The sequence below is a fragment of the Erythrolamprus reginae genome, chromosome 1, assembly GCF_031021105.1.
Source record: "Erythrolamprus reginae isolate rEryReg1 chromosome 1, rEryReg1.hap1, whole genome shotgun sequence".
NCBI lineage: Eukaryota > Metazoa > Chordata > Lepidosauria > Squamata > Dipsadidae > Erythrolamprus > Erythrolamprus reginae.
In genome coordinates this window covers 357157581-357177351 of record NC_091950.1, presented here as the reverse complement: position 1 = coordinate 357177351, position 19771 = coordinate 357157581, and the positions used below count along the sequence as shown (strand labels likewise).

General features: G+C 39.2%; 1 protein-coding gene across 1 annotated transcript in view; it reads left to right on the top strand.

The window, feature by feature from the left end:
- The window catches only part of LOC139153650 (calpain-14-like), a 61060-nt gene extending 44435 nt beyond the window's left edge, over positions 1-16625 (top strand). The window contains exons 16-21 of the mRNA XM_070727909.1: positions 1868-1932; positions 3418-3486; positions 6815-6893; positions 11483-11599; positions 13691-13746; positions 15599-16625. Of these exons, the coding sequence (XP_070584010.1) occupies positions 1868-1932; positions 3418-3486; positions 6815-6893; positions 11483-11599; positions 13691-13746; positions 15599-15625 (413 nt within the window). The 3' untranslated portion in view covers positions 15626-16625. The remainder of the gene's footprint in view (positions 1-1867; positions 1933-3417; positions 3487-6814; positions 6894-11482; positions 11600-13690; positions 13747-15598) is intronic.
- The last annotated feature ends 3146 nt before the right edge of the window (positions 16626-19771 follow it).

Genomic DNA, 19771 nt, shown 5'->3' with positions numbered 1-19771 from the left:
AGTGAGTTATGAGCCTGGCGCCTGCTTGGTAAAAGTCTGCAGGCAATCTATAATCATGATTTGCAACAAGATTAGATGCTCTTTCTGTTTCATTTCTTGTCATTCGTGTATCACTAGGACTGCTTGGGTCTAGCTTTTAACTTGCCTATTTAGTCCGTCTGAGAGGGGCAGAGAGAAAGAGGGCAGGAGGAAGGAAAAATGCAGAACTGTCAAGATTTATTCATGTTCCTGTTCTATTTCAGCTGGTATAGTTAGACAAGGGACAAATGAAGCAGGAAAAAAAAAAGAAACTAGTGACTTCTTCCAAGGTCATTCAGATATTCCGCTAAGCAGACTTCTTTGGAACTAGAAATGAACAGCAGCAACATTTTACCAAGATGCCCAGATAAAAAAGCCTAAGATTCATCCCATTATCATTATTATTGTTTTGGCAATTGATCTAATACCGTATCCAAGCTGGAACCCTAAGGATAAATTGAACGAATTAGAGAGAATTAGACACACCAATGAAGGCTTGTTCACTCAGTAGATAATTATATTTAGGATAGCTTTATGGGTTACAAGTAGCCTTCTGTTGACAAATAACTGCTGCTGGAACAAGAGCATGAGAAAGTTATTGCCTCTTTGGTGGAAAGATTTGGTATGACCCACAGTGGAGGAATGATTGGTGATGATGGAACTTAGATGGCTAAATTAACTTCTTTGATTAGACAAAAGACAATTTACCTACATTTTTTGCTGACTGGGAATCCCTTAAGGACAGGAACAAAATAAGCTTAAGCTTTTTTCCTTAGAGGAAAAAAATAAGCTTATGATTTGTGATTTTGATTATTAGGCAGGAGAGATTATAGAAAGAAGGGAGTTATGTGAAAGCATAAAGTAATGGTAAATCCATAAATGTACTTATAACTGATATAAAGACCAGAAGCTACTTTTTTGTGTCTTTTTTCTTTCTCTTCTACTTTTCCCTTATTTTGCCCCTTTTCTTGGATTTTAAGATTTGATTTCTTTCTTTTTCGTTTTCTTTGCCTTCTCTTTTTTACTTAATGTTCATTTTTCTTAAATTATTTAAGATTATTTTAAAATATACAGTGGTACCTCTACTTACGAACTTAATTCTTTCTGGGACCAGGTTCTTAAGCAGAAAAGTTTGTAAGAAGAAGCATTTTTTCCCATAAGAATCAATGTAAAAGCAAATAATGTGTGTGATTGGGAAACCACAAGGAGGATGGAGGCTCTGTTTACTCCCAAGAGATTCCTAGAGAGGCCCCATGGAAGCTACTCCCTGCCTTTTCTGGCCTTGTTTCCTCCCAAGAGATTCCTAGAGAGGCCCCACAGAGGTTTCTCCCCGCCTTTTCTGGTCCTGTTTCCTCCCAGGAAATTCTTAGAGAGGCCCCACAGAGGCTTCTCCCTGCCTTTTCCGGTTACAGTTTTGGAGGCTCGGGTTTGTAAGTGGAAAATGGTTCTTGAGAAGAAGCAAAAAAATCTTGAACACCCGGTTCTTATCTAGAAAAGTTCGTAGGTAGAGGCGTTTGTAGGTAGAGGTACCACTGCACGATTGTAACTTTGTACATGTGTGTGAGTGAATCTCTGTGTTCCTTTTTTTATTTGAGGGACCTGTCAGAAGTAACTGCTGAACTAGTGTGAAGAACAGGATAGTTTGTCATTTAGTATTTTGTGTGAACTTGGGAGGTGATGGTTTATTCACAAATCAGGGTTAAATAACCTGGATTAGCATTTTGCAGCAGCTCATTCAATTTTTTAAATGTTCACATTGAAGATAAATGCTCAGGTCCCTACTCTTCTATGGAAAATATGGTTGTCTTATGATTATACCTTTTCATGTCTTTCTTTTTTCCTCCTCTAGATCATCAATATTATGGGACGAGATTTAGCCTGGATGCCTGCCGTAGTATCTTAGCCCTCTTAGATGTATCCTGCTTTTGGTTCTTAGTTGTATACCTATTTTGCTAGCTTGACTGATTGAAGAGTACAATTCTTGCCTTTTTCTGTAATCATTATTTAATATCTACTCACATGTTTATAGTTTATTTGTATTTGTATTTGTCAAACGATTATAGGATGGTAATTTCTACAAATAAAACATTATATAAGTAATGATAAAAAGTAATGATAGAAGACAATAGAACAGTAGGACAGGGACGGTAGGTTTATAGTTCTTCTGAACTCAAAGGGGGAAAAGGATAGCAAAGGAGAGAGGAACATATGCTTTTATATATTATGAGTATGCATGCTGTCCCTGACTCTCATCACTATTTTGCGCTATTCCCACTTATCTCTCTGTTTCATATTTACATTTCCTTCCCTTAAGTACAGTATTACCCTAAAGATTGAGGACGTCGCAAACAGCCTTGCCATGAGGGCTGCATAATAATATCAGGACAGGGAGACAGAATGAAAGGAAGAAGCATCTTCCAGTGGGTATGAATCTCTTTGCATGTAAAACAGGCCAGAGTACTCGGCTTAAGCCTTAGGAAGGACTGCAGGATTTAGAGGCATCTGTCTCAACTGTCCAGCCTTATAAATAATTCATCCGAGCTAACAGGTTTTTTTTATTTTTTTACTCCTGTGTCTGCTTGGGCCTGACGTCTAGGTTTGCAATCTTGGAAATTAATGGTGAAGAGAGTCTTCTAGCAATTGGTACAATGTTCCCTAGGGCAGTATTTCCCAACGTTGGCCACTTGAAGATATTTGGACTTCAACTCCCAGAATTCCCCAGCCAGCAAATGCTGGCTGGGGAATTCTGGGAGTTGAAGTCCAGATATCTTCAAGTGGCGAAGGTTGGGAAACACTGCCCTAGGGCATAATTCAAAGACCTTCAAAACCAAGAGCTAGTTTTGACTTAGAGTATGCTAGACACAGGGCATGCTTTACTGAAATAAATTCCAATCCTACTTTTTTGCCAAGCTAACTTGGTTTCCAGCTTTGCTATCTCTTCTTAGACCCAACTTTGTATGACATATTGCAGCAATGGCGAACCTATGGCATAGGTGCCACAGGTGGCACACAGAGCCATATCTGCCAGTACGTAAGCTGTTGCTAGTACGTAAGCTGGCCATCTGATTTTTGGCTTGCACTGAGGCTCTGGGAGGGCATGTTTGGCTTCCGGATGGCCTACAGAGGGATGGGGGAGGGCGTTTTTGCCCTCCCCAGGCTCCAAGGAAGCCTCTGGAGGCCGGGGAGGGTGAAAAACGGACCTACCGGGCCCACCAGAAGGCTGTTTCTGGCCTCCAGAGGGCCTCCATGGGAAAGGAGAGACAATATTTGCCCTCCCCAGGCATTGAACTATGGGTGTCGGCATTCGCACAGGTGTGATAGTGTATGTGCACATGCTTTTGGAACCCAAGGGAAAAAAGGTTCACCTGTCATATTATATACCTTAATAGCATAATTCAGCTTAACAGTACTGGAACCTTGAGCATTCAAGAATTCAGATTTCTCTGGAGGAAGCTGCTCCTTTACCAGGTAAGCAACAATGTGGTGTGTGTGTGTGTGTGTGTGAATCCTTAATAAAATAATAAGCAGGGCCTCAGCAAACCAAACCAGTAAAAACAGCAGATTGGTTTGAAACCCATTCAGAGGAGCTGACGCCAGCCATTGAGGAAAAAAAGAGAGTGATAATTGCATATAAAGCCTGCTCCAGTGCGCACAATCTACAGGCTTTGTGAGCTGCTCATAGCAAAGTCCAACGGGTTGCCAGGAGATGTGAAAATGACTATTGGTGGCAGCTTTGCTCTCGGATCCAGACAGCAGCTGACACAGGTAACACCAAGGGGATGCACAAAGGCATCAAGCAGGCCTTAGGACCAACACAGAAGAGGTCTTGCCCCTTTGAAGTCTGCTACAGGGGAGGCTATCCAGGATCGAATGCAGCCGGTGGCACGCTTGGTGTAGCATTACTCTGAGTTATATTCCAGAGAAAATGTGATAACTGATGAGGCTTTGAATGGCGTTGACTCCCTGCATGTCTTGGAGGAGCTTGGCAGTGAGCCAACCTTAGAGGAACTAAACAAGGCACCTGGGAAAGATAACACTCCTGCCAAAGTTTTGAAGAGCTGCAAAGAGATCATCCCCATGGAACTGCATCCCCTTGGGGGGAAGGCAGAGTACCTCAGGACATGAAGGATGCAAATACCACCACACTGTATAAGAACAAAGGTGATGGGGTGACTGTAACAACTACCATGGCATCTACCATAGCATCTCTCTTATTAGTGTGTTAGGGAAGCTGCTTGCCTGTGTCGTATTGAAGAGGCTCCAGTGTTTGCAGAGAGAGTCTAACCAAAGCCACAGTGTGGATTCTGAGCCAACCGGTCCACTACTGATATGGTATTTTCTCGTAAACAGATGCAGGAGAAATACAGGGAACAAAGACAACCACTTTCTGTAGTGTTCATAGATCTTACAAAAGCTTTTGACTTGGTTATTAGAGACAGCCTTTATAAAATCCTCCCCAAGATTGGCTGTCCACCCCAGCTCCTCAACATCATCAGGTCCTTTCATGAAGAAATGAAGGGCACATGGCTTAACATCAGATTTCTTTGACATTCAAAGTGCAGTGAAACAGTTGTGCCAACTCAATTCTTTTTTGCTGTCATGCTGAAACATGGTTTTGGAACTGTAATAGAGAGTCTATCTCCGCACCAGATCAAACAGAAAACTCTTTAGCCTGTCTAGTTTGAGAGCAAAGTCTAAGTCCAATGAAATGCTTAAAGGAATTCCTCTTCATTGACGATGTTGCCATTACTGCTCATTCTGCCAATGACCTTCAATGATTCATTGACTGTTTTTAGCAAGGCCTGCCAAGATTAATAATCAATTAATAATCAGCCTGAAACAAATGCAAGTCATGGATCAGGATGTGGATTCACCTCCCCATATTACAGTCTTTGCACAAGAATTGGGGATCATCCATGACTTTGTGTATCTTGGCTCAACCATCGCCGGCATTCTCTCTCTAGATACTAAGCCACATAAAAGTATTGGTAAAGCGGCCACCACATTCTTTACACTCACAAAGAGAGTGTGGCTTAATAAGAAGCTGAGAGAACATACAAAGATCCCAATTTTTGGAGCCTATGTCCTGAGCACAGTCTTGGATTGCAATGAATCTTTTATCCTTTACACATGACAGGAGAGAATATTGAATACCTTCCATATGTATTGTCTCCTTGGCATCCTTGGTATCCTTGGCATCACCTGGCATGACAAAGTTCCAAATAGCATAGTCTTGGAATGTGCTGGATATACTAGCATGTATATATTACTAGCTAGAATTACTAGCATGTACAGTAGTACCTCTAGATACGAGCTGCTCCACATGCGAGTATTCCAAGTTACGAACCACAACACGAGCAAAATTTCAGTTTGACACCTGAGCTCAAATTCGGGATATGAGCTGAGCTTCCGCTAGGTGGCGCAAGAATCCTTGCTTCTGGTTATCTCGGCGTGAAAAACAAAGTCTAAAGGCATTCGTTCGAGATGTGAGTTGATCTACTTACGAGCTCGGGTCTGGAACGAATTAAACTCATATGTCGAGGTACTACTGTATACACTTTTGAAATATTGACATGATCTCTGACTTGGGCATGTTGTGAAAATGGATGAAGGTCAGATTCCAAAAGATCTCCTGTATGGTGAATTAGTGCAGGGAAATTACGCCAGAGGGAGACCACAGCTGTGATATAAGGGTATCTGTAAGAGGATTTGGGAATGGACATTAATAGCTGGGAAACCTTGACCTCTGATCATTCAGCTTGGAGGCTAAAGATGCAGCATGGCCTTCTCCATTTCGAGGAGACCCTTGTTCAGTAGGCTGATGCAAAGAGGAAGTCCCAGATTCAGTGAAATCTGGGGGCTGAGCCAGGAACAGAATGGATCTACCCTCAGTGTGGAAGGGATTGCCATGCTCTGATTAGACTTTTTTAGCCACACTAGATGCTGTTCTAGGAACTTACAATTTATACATGGTATGTTTTTATACATGCTGTTTTTATTACTGTTGTTAGCCGCCCCGAGTCTATGGAGAGGGGCGGCATACAAATCCAACAAATAAATAAAAAATAAACAAACAGACAGACAGACAGACAGACAAACAAACAAACAAACAAACAAACTCTTTCCAGAGCGTGATACTATAGTCTTTCAGGAATGAGGGTTGTCAATGTAATGCCAAAATACCAGCAACATCGTTAATTTGCAACAAGTGAAGACAAAAATCTGGCAATTTCCCCTACGGTTAAGGCAATTCAAATTCTCTGACAAGAAAAAGCTACCATATGTATCCAGTACAAATTGTACATGCAGGTGTGCATTATGTTGTGCCTAACTTCGCTAACGATCGCCCATCTGCTTAGTTTAAGGAAAATGGGGAAAATAATAGGTTAAAAAACCTTCCTTAATTATTGCCAGTTATAGAGATTTAGCACAGTTACGTTCCAATCTCTACTCCCTTGTGAAGTGTGCCTTTTTAGGAACGTCTGAAAGCTTCCCTCCATTGAGCAAACATAACCATGTTTTGCACAAAACTGGGTGTTTTAGAAAGTACGGACACCCTTAGCTGTAAAAGCATTTTAATTTTTCTAAAATTTTCCATGCAATAAAATATTCCTGTCTTACATTTTGTAAGCAACCTCTCCAAGAGTTCTGCTATTTCTCCGCCTCTCTTTAGCTAAAGCTGGATCTCTTGGGTCAATGAAGAAAAAGAGGACATTAATGGAAGGCTGTGATACTGGCTGCTTAGCATGATTCCATGTTATTAATTTCTTTCTTTCTCTTGAACCTCTCATGGCAGGAAGTTTTCCAGAGAAAAGATACCCATCAATTAGGAACCTTGGATCAGTTAGAATTGTGTGTTGCTATGCAAGAAACAGGTAAAAAAATATGAAAGTATCAATAGGATGGTTTTGTATCTAGATGTCATGATTTTTTTTTGACTGCCTGGTCAGATATAAAATAGCAAACTCTTGAGCCCTTCAGTTTTTTCACAAAAATATCCTATAGCTGCCAAACCTTTTAAATGATTGAATAGCATAAATGTTACTGACTGTAACTCAGATTTCCATGTGCCGCCTCTATGTTGGTTGAGGCAGGCAGGATTCCCTTGGGTACCATTTGTTGGGGGTCAAGGGAAAGGGAGGGATTTGCCTTCTTTTTCTACTCAAGATCCCCATGGACAATTGGTGGGCCACTGTGTGACACAGAATGCTGGACTCGATGGGCTTTGGCCTGATTCAGCATGGCCCTTCTTATGTTCTTACGTTCACATAAGCTTTGAAAGCAAAAACCATGGTCTTAAGTCTTGGAATTAGCATTTTAAAAGCTTTCAGGTGACAGAGATGAGGGACAATGCCCTCAGAAAGAACTCTGTCCTTTACATCCACCCCATCTCTACAAAACGAACCAAATTTCCATTCCTCATCCACCAGAAAAATTGGAAGCAATGTGGTTTTTTTTGCTTTAGGTGTCTATGAAGCTTAAGGTACTCTTTTCTTTTCTTTTTTTTAAAATTCAAACTTTATTAATTTTCAATAAAAAGACATACAAACTTACAAACATTTAAACACATAGTAGGGGTTACAATTACCCCTCTTTTCTTGAAGTCAATTTTTAATACAGAAAAAAGGATAAAATCTTAAATCTTTAAGTCAAACTAATATTCTAAATGAAAAGAAGAATTTTGTTTACAAATTTTAATAAACATAAGGTTAAATTGATAAAAAAGAAAAACCAACAACAATAGCAACAACAAAAAAATATCAATAACATTTGATTATATTCATACGGTTTTTATTACCTTATTTTCAACTTTATTCTTATCTATCCATGTATAAACTTTATCCCAAATGCTATAAAAGTCAGATTCTTCTTGATCATTCAGCCTTCTTGTCATCATATCCATAGGTACTCTTTTCTATTTAACCTTCTCAACCATCCCTTTTCAAGAATGCCTTTGTGTGCTTTGGGATGTATGTCTTTCTTTGCTGCTCCTTGTATCATACCTGGCACCCACAATTAACCTCTCATCGGCAGATGCTTTGTCTAGCCTCCATCTAAAGCAGGTTTTTTGCCAGGGTTTGTCAGGTTTTTTTTTTTACTGATTTACAACATAGTCAGACACACACACACACACACCCTTTTTAAAATCCTGTAATCTACACACACACACACATATATGCGTATAAACACTTCGATACTTTCCTATATAGTGTACTGTATACTTAACACCTCATTTCTGTTTTTGATCTATTCTCAGTATGTTTTATGTGATCAATGTTAGTTTTCTTTTCTGTTTGGTCTAAGGCCAAATAGATAGATACAATTCCTACAAAGCAGACTGAAACTTCTCTTGTCATGTCATCAGCCCTAGCCCCCTCCAGCATTGGAAGGCCAAAGCAATACATTAATACAGTAAGACTCCTAGCTCTTAAAAAAAATGACCTGCCTTGGCCTACGTAGTGGTACCCTATGTATGACTATAATGACATTGGGTCCACTTATATCCTGTCCCTTGTCCAGAATACTGTGTGTGATGCAGTATTTATTATCATTGAAGTAAAACTGAAACATTCTATATTGGAGGTTCCATCCAGACCTGACCCTCAATGGATGATTTTGGGTCAATCACTGTCTTTCATCCCAATCTGATTAGTTTAGACAGTTTTAAGGATTATCTCTGTGGAGAAATCCTGAACCATCTCAAGATTCTAAGCTTGACTGTTATTCAACTTCATCTGTTTCTGGACAAGTGCAACACGTATCTAGAATTCTGTTTTAGTATCTGGGCTGTGGATATTCCTAGCCTTCACTTTGAAGGCAGGATCTATCTCAATCAGAGTGTTGCTTCTAAATCTAAACCCTCAGATCATAGTAATATCAAAACAAACCTGCCTATTTATACCATTTTGAGTTTTTAAACAGGGGAAGATCAAATGCATGAAACAAAATAATTCTTGCCTGGCCACAAATTTGCATTTTTATACATTTTACATTAAAACCAGATCAACTGGTAGTAATGTATTCACGTAATAGGCAATAGCCATTTAAAAACTTCATTAATCTCATTTATATAGAGTTGAATTATCTTGCTGACTTTTATTGTTGCACCGAAATGAACCAAAAATTAATTTTACCTTGTAAAATGTTTTTTAAATGATTTTGATTAAAATAGTTGCAAGGTAAATGATTGTAAGGTGACAATATGGAATACTGCTAAATGAGATTAGTACAGTATTTAATGAATCTGAAATTTTATTTTAATTATCTTTATTTAGTTTGGCATTAACAAATATAAAGTATGGAAGTTACAGTAAAGATTATGTACAAACCAAAATAAAATTAAAGTTCATCACATTTCACTTGCAGTCACATATGGCAGCAATGAACCAATCATAAATGAAAGCATAATGCAATTAAAATACCAGATACAACGTATCGAATTAATGCACTTTGACTGATTAAATTAAACAACTCATTATTAACGGGCAGCAGATTCCAATGCTTCTCCTGTAAAAGATGTTTACATTTTTAGGACTCTCAGTCCTGTGTTTTTATAGTTTCATAAATGACAGAAGAAATTATGGCTATAATTTCATAATTGATGAGATACATAGTTTTGTGTGATATTAAAGGAGGTTAAAGATTATTTCCATAGTATGGAGTTGGGATTAATCATTCTAATTGCAGTTGCTATTCATGATAAGGCCAGTGTGATGTAGCAGGAAATTCCAGGTTTCTATTGTTGGAGAATTATGGCTGTACTAAAATCAGTGCAATTCACAAACATATCAATACTTCTCAGCTTGTCTAAACTGGAATAGATAATCAGCTGAGCTCTAGGATGCCCGAAAATAGTCTTTCTCAGATGAGTTTTTTTTCAGGCAAGGTTGGGAAATTGGGCTCTGTGTGGTTTTATAGTGTTTTTTTAATCTTTGTACCTGAATATTCTGTGATTTCTTTGTATCTGTAAGCTGTTGAGAGTCTTTTTGTTTGGGCAGCATGGAAATATATTTAATGAATAAATAAGTAATAAAGAAATATATTGGAAAATACTAGGTTGGAAAAAGCCTTTACTTCACTCAATGTGAGTTACCTACTCACTAGGGATCAGCCACTTTACTCCAGAAACCACTTACTTTGTCATCTGGAGGGAAGTCACCACTGAACTGAGATGGAAAACCAACCATGCAGTTTGGATTTTGGCTATTGCCATGGCAACATAAGTTGAAACCACTGGAGTTTTGAAACTGGACTCTTGCGTTCCAAAAGGAACTCCTTTTGGGCACAGTCATATATTTCCCTTTCACAGAGAGATATTACTGTGTGATGTGAGGTTAAAATGCTGCACAATACTTGCAAATGACTGATGAATTTCTAAAATGTCTTGCATGTTGTGTCCAGAGGACAGTTAGGCATTGTACCCGCCCCATATTCCTTGGGCGGGAAAATACTACAAGGTGATTGGTTGGCTCAGCCTGGCAGCCTGGCATATATATAGCTGCCAGGCACGGCCATGTTTGTCTTTGTTTAGTTCTGTAAACCGTTACTCCTCATTAATAAAGAACCGTTACTTACCACAAGAGTGCAGTCCTTCATTCCAGCAAGGATTCAACATTGCAGACAATGCATCTTTTTTTCATCTTGTATATGTTAACCACTATAATCCATTATACCAGTGATGGCAAACCTATGGCATGCATGCCACAGTGGCATACGGAGCCATATCTGTGTGTGCTGGCCAACTGATTTTCAGCCTTCTTTTCTGCTGATTTCACTCTCCTCAGATTTCAGGAAAGCCTCCTGAACCCTGGGGTTGGTGAAAAACAGCCCAACGGGCCTACTGGAAGTTCGGAGGCTTCAGTGAGGCCTTTGTGCAGGTTGTGGGGTGAGCGTGGGACAGTTGTGCGCATACGCAGGGGGGAAGTGTGGGTTATGCATATGTGTGTGGGAGGACACTGCATTAGGGGTGTGGCCCTGCGTGTGCGTGCTATGGTGAGTGCACACACCCTTTTGGCATCCGAGCCAAAAAAAGTTCACCACCATTGCATTATACTCTAGATCAGTGTTTCTCAACCTTGGCAGTTTGAAGATGTGTGGACTTCAACTCCCAGAATTCCCCAGTCCACACATCTTCAAACTGCCAAGGTTGAGAAACACTGCTCTAGATTCGATGATGTGTAATGGATTAAGTATTGATTTGATTTACTGTCAGTTATTACCATAATCTCTCATGTCACGATAACATATTACCTCTCCAACAAACTAATCCCTATTGGGGACCTTACTGAATTTTTTTTTAAAAAAGTACCTGAATGCATGAATCTATAAAGATCTGTGCTAAACTAAATTCTACTTTCCTAAATGGGATTTATTATAAATAAATAAATAATAAATAAATAAATAAATAAATAAGATTGATTGATTGCAGTCTAAACATATTTGTGGGTACTGTTATGTTTCAAAGGAATCTCACTTAGCAATGAACTTTGTAAACTGTTCGCAATCCGGTATGGAAATCCTGGTCGACAAATCACATTTGTGGACTTTGCCTGCTTCATGCTACGTGTGGAATTCATGATGGGTAAGTAGACTTTTCACCAAATTTCTTCCATGGGATTACACGGGAATTTATTTTACAGATCACCCCACGCAGAATACAAATGAATGTTTCAGTTAGCTCACTTTACATCCCTGCAAGAAACATGTGAGGATTTTTTAATAAAATATTTGCAGATATCATTAGAACAGTGGTGGGTTGCTACCGTTCACACCTGTTTGGGTGAACTGGTAGTAGCAGTGGTGGGAGGTTCCACCCACCCACCCAGACGTAATCAAAAACATGCTCCTGTTCCCCAACTGGTAGCAAAGGTAAGTGAAACCCATTGCTGCATTAGAAGAATGAATTGAATTTTTTATTTTTTAATTATTTTTTAATTATTTTTTAATTATTTTTCAATTATTTTTCAATTATTTTTCAATTATTTTTCAATTATTTTTCAATTATTTTTCAATTATTTTTCAATTATTTTTCAATTATTTTTCAATTATTTTTCAATTATTTAATTATTTAATTATTTAATTATTTAATTATTTAATTATTTAATTATTTAATTATTTAATTATTTAATTATTTAATTATTTAATTATTTAATTATTTAATTATTTAATTATTTAATTATTTTATTTATTTATTTATTTATTTAGTTAGTTAGTTAGTTAGTTAGTTAGTTAGTTAGTTAGTTAGTTAGTTAGTTAGTTAGTTAATTAGTTAGTCCAATACACAATGAGGGTTTTAGTGGGTATATATATACACATAGTAAAATATATGATGAAGGCTATAGAGGAGATACTCATAGTAAAATATATCTAAGAAATAATAGAAAAGAAAATATAGTAATAGAACATATCAATGAAAGAATAGAAGAAGAGAGATAGGAATAGAAGAAAGGTGTAGGAAACTGGATAGGTCAACCGTAGATAATCTAAGGGTAAAGTGTTGGGGGTTTGGGGATGACACTATGGAGTCTGATAATGAGTTCCACGCTTCGACAGCTTGGTTACTGAAGTCATATTTTTTACAGTCAAGTTACAGCAAGCGGTTAATATTAAGTTTAAATCTGCTGTGTGCTCTTGTGTTGTTGTGGTTGAAGCTGAAGTAGTCGCCAACAGGCAGGACGTTGCAGCATATGATCTTGTGGGCAATACTTAGATCTTGTTTAAGGCGTCTTAGTTCTAAACTTTCTAGGCCCAGGATTGAAAATCTAGTCTCATAGGGTATTCTATTTCGAGTGGAGGAGTGAATTTTTTAAAAAATTCTATATCCCATTAAAAATAAAACCACTCGAAAACTTATTTTTGGATAACCATAATCAGGCAGCTTACAATGAAACAAAAAGAAAACTCATCAGATAGTGCAAGTTTAAAAAGTATTAAAACTGACTGTAAGTAATACAAGCAAATAACCGAACAGCTACAAGCAAAACAACTGAAATAACAATGTGATAGAAAAGCAAATGAATTGGGAGACAATGTCTCAGAAAGGAGATAGCTTGTTTTATTGATTTATTTACGCAATTTATATGGCCATCTACCTCATGTCACATGATACATGGTGCAAAAGGAAATTACCTTACTTCCCCAGGCTTAGCCTGCCAGGCTTTAGGGCTTGTGCTACAGTACCTCTGAGGTTTCTTCTATGTACTATCTGCTATACTTCGACCAAGGGACAAGTAAAGGTTTCCCTCTAGTGATTAAAGGATATAAACTGGTTCAGATTCTTTATTAAGAATGTGGGAATGGGGAGAGGCTGATGATACAATGCTCAAAAGCAAAGGACTTTGCTTTATAAATGGTTCTTATAAAATGACTTCGCCATTTGGAAATGCATCAGTCTGGCTTTAAAGGTGTAAATTTAGTAGGGTCATACAGTTGTTGCCTTGTTTAACAATAAGGTTCCAGGCACAACTGAAGGTTTCAGTTTTCACCCTTGAAATCCTACGTGGCTTGATAGATTAGAGTTTGTCAGGCATTTAAAAAGTCGATGCTGCCTCTGCCAATTGATCGTTCCTTCATTGCTACAGTGATCTGGTTTCTAAGGTGGAAAGATATGAAACAATTGCCTTTTTTTCCTCTGAATATCCCGTTATTTCTCCTAATTTCCTTTCTTTTACAGAAGCCTTTAATAATATGACTAAAGATGGCAAAGGTATATACCTTCTAGAATCTGAGGTAAGGATGATATTTCTATGATCTTTGGGGAAGGAAATCCAAAATATTTGAAGATATTTGGACTTCAACGTTCGCTGGCTGGGGAATTCTGGGAGTTGAAGTCTAGATATCTTCAAGTTGCCAAGGTTGGGAAACACTGCTTTAAAGGATGTAATGGCTAATGTCAGCACTTCCTATACTATTCCATGTACCCAATGTAAGTTCCTCTTGTGTTATTCCCAATAAACTGTGTGTGTGTGCTTGTGTGTGTGTGTGTCTGTGTGTGTGTGTAGGGGATATTATCTCAAAACTCTTGTTTGAGGCAACTGTACTGCAGCTGGATCAAGAATTCTGCCAAAGGACCTTCATGTTCTGAGTTACAATTCATAAATGCATTCCAGTAATTCTTAAAGCACTCAAATAGTATTAGTGTAATTCCATGATGCCGAACCTATGGCATGTGTCCACACGTGCCCATATCAAAGGGCACGCAAGGCATTGCCCTATGTCAGCTTCAGCATGCATGTGTGCACGAACCAGCTGATTTTTGGCCTTGGGGAAGGCCATTTTGCCCTCTGGAGGCTTCAAGGAAGCTTCCCTGAAGCCCAAGAGTGCAAAAAAACCCGCCCCACACCCAGCAGCAAACCAGAACTTCAGAAAGACTTCTGGTTTGCCCATTGTGATGTTTTTTGCAGTCCGGGGCTTCAGGAAGCTTCCCTGAAACCTCTGGGATACAAAAAACAGCACATTAGGCAAATCAGAAGTCTGTTTTTCCAAACTTCTGGTTTGCCCATTTGGCTGTTTTTTCACTGTCCCAGTCTTCAGTGATGCTGTGTGAATGCGCAGGGACAGGAGGGGATTGTGTGCATGTGTAGTAGCATCGCAGGGTGTGTGCGCATGGGTGGGAAGGAGGGAATGGTTGTGGGCATATGCGTGCTTGCTAGCACATGCACACACACCCTTTTGGCACAAGAACCAAAGAAGGTTTGCTATCACTGCTAGAGCTGGTATCTAGTACATTTGGCTGTGGGTTTACTGAAAATCTCCCTAATTTAGCCTTGGCAAGGGAAGAAAGTGAGAGACCTCTCCTGCCACCTCATCTGAAAGCATTTACAGAGCCCGATTCATATAATCATGCTTACATACAGTGATGGGCTTCCAAAAGTTTTACTACCATACTGTGGCCGTGGCTTATGCATTTTGTTTCAACATCTTTCAGTACAAATTGGGTGCTCTGGGGTGGAGCTCCAATTTTGCTACCGGAACTGCGTTCCTGACCATTCTTGTAGGAGCCCATCACTGGTTGCATACCTGTGTAATACATATACATGTACATGATAGCTGTATACAGGTACTTAAGGGGTTGCCATGGAGAGGAGGGGGACACAATGTTTTCCAGGGCACCAGAGGACCAGACGAGGAACAACGGTTGGAAACTGACCAAGGAAAGATTCAACCTGGAGATAAGAAAGAATTTCCTGACAGTGAGAGCGATCAACCAGTGGAACGGCCTTCCAGCGGAGGTTGTGGACTCCCCAACTTTGGACATTTTCAAGGGGAGATTTGACTGCCATTTGGCTGGGGTGCTGTAGGATTTCCTGCTCAGGCAGGGGGTTGAACTTGATGACCTGTAAGGTCCTTTTCAACTCTAATAATAAATAAATATACCATACACACACTCTTTTCTTTAGATAACTTATTGATAGTTGTGGGATTGTTAGGGATAACCTCCTCATGTTGTTGACAGAAAGAGCTGGACAAAGAGCAACCCAAGATTTATTCTCTCATTGGGACCAGTGATAATGTTTAGATGAAGTATTGTCAGTGAATATGAAATAAATTATTCAGTTTATTTGTTCATATTGTTTTGCAGTGGATGATGATGACAATGTTCTCATGAAACAGTAAAAGAGAAGAACTCAGTCGAGCTGCATTGGCTCTTCAGACCAGGAAGCCAAAAGCATGAATGCTAATGCGACTTTTATTATAAGATTACTCTAACAGAATCTTGCAAGTCCGAATGGGCAAGTCTTTCTCTCCTGCTCTTACGTTCCAGAGAACTAAAGAGAGTCAATTTTGAGGTGCTTACATAAATTACATTCCTGTTTTGGACCCAGATTTTATTGATCAGACCATTGTCTAGGCTGCCGCTCTTCCTCCTGTCTCTCAAACATCTTCTCACAGCCCATTTCAAAAGTGACGGCAACTTCTTATTAAATGTTTGTGCTTGACATTTTGAGCCAGGCTTATCTTTCTTGTGAAATTCAAAAGTGTTTCATGCATCATGAGTAGTTCCACTCTTCTGTTAAGGATTGCTTGTGGGTTTAGAATACTTTGTGTTACATGATTTTGTTCATGGGGGTTTATTTTTAAAAGTAAATCCGAGTTACAGAGCAACTACCTGGTCAGCAGACTGGATTGACTATCAGGTTAAGCCATAAGCACTTTATAAACTTTTCTTCAAATCTGCAGTTGGATCCCAATAGCTACACTTACCGCATTTTTCAGAGTATAAGGCGCACCTTTTTACCCACCAAAAGAGGGTGAAAACTTGGGTGCGTCTTATACAGAGAATGTAGTCCCACCCAATCACCCCCCCACTCTTGAGTCTCAATTTACCTCCTTGCAGCAAACGGCAGCACAACCTGATTCGCACAAGCCACTGATTATCTGCCTCTCGACATTCAGCTGATTGATTGATGTTGCCGGCAAGACATGTGCTAAAATGAAACTGAAACTAAAGCTGCACAGAGGCAAATTGCTGGAGGAAGAGGCAAAGACTGAAATTAGTGTTTGTTTTTTGCTGCAAGGCGGTAAGTCAATAACTACAAATACCTATAAAATGTTCAAATTATTAGACTTATTTTTTAAAGACTGCTTGATTATTGTTCTAGACCAGTGTTTCCCAACCTTGGCAACTTGAAGATATTTGGACTTCAACTCCCAGAAGTCCCCAGCCAGAATTCTGGGAGTTGAAGTCCAATAACTTCAAGTAGCCAAGTTTGGGAAACACTGTTCTAGACAACTTAACAAAATAAAGGAGCTTTTTAAAATAAATGCTTGATCTGAAGAGGTTTGATCTAAATAGAATTAGGATCCTTCCTTTCCCAACCTGTGATTTAATTTCTAAAGTAGCTTTTTCCATATAGCAAAAATGCAAACTATCTTGCTCTTCAAACCATTGCAGCTTTTCTTAATTTAAGTATTATTTTCATTTCAAATTCACTTTTATATATAATTGTATTTATAATTTCATCATATTTATATTTTGATAGTATTTAATACTTTTGTATTTTGTATTTGTTATTTCTAACAAGAAAAACAAGAAAAATAATAGTAAAAATGAGATATTTAACTGTGATTACTAACACGGACTGCAAAGTTTAGATAACTGAATCACTGTGAAATTTTACAGAATGCCATATCTTGTTCTTGCTTTCATTTGTAGCTTTGAGTGTTAAGGACCCATTTTGAGGCTAGAGTTAAGTAGCTGGACTACATGTTGTACATTTTTTAAAATTTATGGCTTTGATAAATTTACAGTTAATTTATACTTATCTATCTAAAGTTTTATGACTCTGTGTGATATATAACAGAAATGTAAAAGAATCTATACAATTTTCAGATTGACGGTAGAGCAGAAAATATGCAGCATTGTTATCCTACAAAAAAGCTCTGTAAATCCATAAATTTCTGACGAAATCAGGGATAAATTTTATTCAGGTGTAACTGTCAGTACTTGTTGCATTTCCGACAGGATCAGGGACTAATTTTAACTGCAAAGAAAACCTTTTTAGCCTATGTAGCATGTATGCAACTAGATAATGAGAAACCCTTTATAATGATTAAACAAATAATGTTACAAGAAATGTTTGCAATTTTGTTTTATAGTGCAAGACAAAATTTGAAGCATGTTGTTTATGTTTTAAATGAACACACATTTGAAAATGGCTGCAATAAATGTAATACAGAATATTGTTCCAGGATTTTTTAATATGTGTTATATAAACTATCCTTTTATACACAGTCTCTTTAATTGTAATTGTGACAATATCATGCATACATTGACATCTTTCAGTCTCAAAAGACTATGGTACCATGTTCTGGACTCTCCAAAGCACAAGACCTGGGTAGGTTAGTATTGGAGGATGTTCTGCCGGGCTCTCTGGTAGGAGCCTCCCGAAAATTGAAGGGTACAAATTTCAGACACACACACCTTTGAAAATTCAAAACAATGTTCTTTATCACAAAATTCAAAATAAACTAAGCACGTTTTTTTGTATTGCAAAAAGCACTCGTCCCAAAACAACCGGGTAGTCTGTACAATTTCTCTTAAGCAGTCATTAAGTACTTAGCTAGCAGCTGTGAAGAAACTTCACACCCCTTCTTCTTCCAACGAAGTGAGACACACACACACACGTTGCTCTGCTTTGGTTTCAAAGGCGTGAAAAATCAACAAAGTCCAGAAAACAGCAACACACGATTCCTGAAGAACTGCGATCAGATACTCTTTCACAACGGCCAAAACCACATGCTGCTATTTATAGCAGCAGCCCTAATTACTGGAGCCCCACCCAAACACAGGTGGCCTCATTTTCTCTTTTATTAATCCTTCAGTTGTTGTCTCCTATGCATCACTCTACGCATGCGTGGATGTGCCGCCCCGAGTCTTCGGAGAGGGGCGGCATACAAATCTAAGTAATAAATAATAAATAAATAAATAAATAAATTCTTGTTCAGAATCCAAGGATGATACAGATGATTGATCTCCTCCTGGGCTGTCTGCCAAACTTCCCTCTTCCCTGTCACTCATGCTTCCTTGGTCAGAAAAGGCTTCATTTAGATTCCAGATTCCATCGGGAGAAAAACAGGCCTGCGGCATGTGGATGTCTCCCCCACATCCACCTGCACATTCCTTGGGGCAGGAGCTGGGCCAGAGCTAACCACAACAGAGGATAGACTGTTACCCAAGCAGCAGATTCTCCCCTCTCCATGTCTCTGAAATAATCCAATGGAATGGCACAGCAAATATGATTGTTCCAGCTACGTCACAGGAGTCACTAGAATGTGGCTGTACACACTCACGAACTGCTTCTGGGACTTCGGCTCTGGATTTTGCCTCAAGGTTTAATCCTGAAGCCTTTTCCAATGATGAATATAGCCACAAGGCAGTGGAGGTTTGCAGTCAGTATTTCCCTTCTCCTAGAACCATGATGGCAAACCTATGGCACGGGTGCCACAGATAACATGCAGAGCCATATCTGCTGGCAGGCAAACCATTGCCCTAGTTCAGTTCCAGCACATACCAGCTGATATGTAGCTCGCATGGAGGCATATAGAGGCTCTGGGAGGGCATTTTCAGCCACCGGAGGGCCTACAGGAGGGCAGGGAGCTTGGGGAGGGCGAAAAATGGGCTACTGGGCCCACCAGAAGCCAGGAAGTGGGGAAGTGTGTGTGTGTGTGTGTAGGGGGTATTGAATATGGATGTGGGCATGCACACACATGTGATAGTGAATACGTGCACTATTTTGGCACCCGAGGGGAAAAAGGTTCACCATCACTGTCTTATGGTTTTGCCGTTTTATCTACTGTTGGGATATAGATCCCTCTTCTGTCTTCAAAACTGTTGACCATCTTCTTCTGTAACCCTGGAAAGGGGGACATCTGGGGGGGGGATGTTACGACTTGCACGTGAATTAGATTAAAGTGAGGAAGGGTGTGCAGAGTCACCCTCACTCTCTCTTCCCAGATTCCATCTTGGTCCAAATAGAGGACAAGAGTCAAGACAGTTGGAGATGGGCTGGTTGCAGTGGTTGACCAGGGCGTTTTTCATGTCTTGCCATGCTCTTAGCATAGCACCTTGCTTGCAGAGACCACCTTTATGATTGTTTTCCTATTCTAGTAGATTTAATCCGCTCAGTCCACTGGAATATGTCTTCACATGCTTGGGATAGATAACTCCCTATATCACTGAAGTTCAATGACCCATTGGCTACTCTCAACCTGGTTTGGCCAGCCTGTCAAAGCTGTTGCCCAGAGTGTGGTC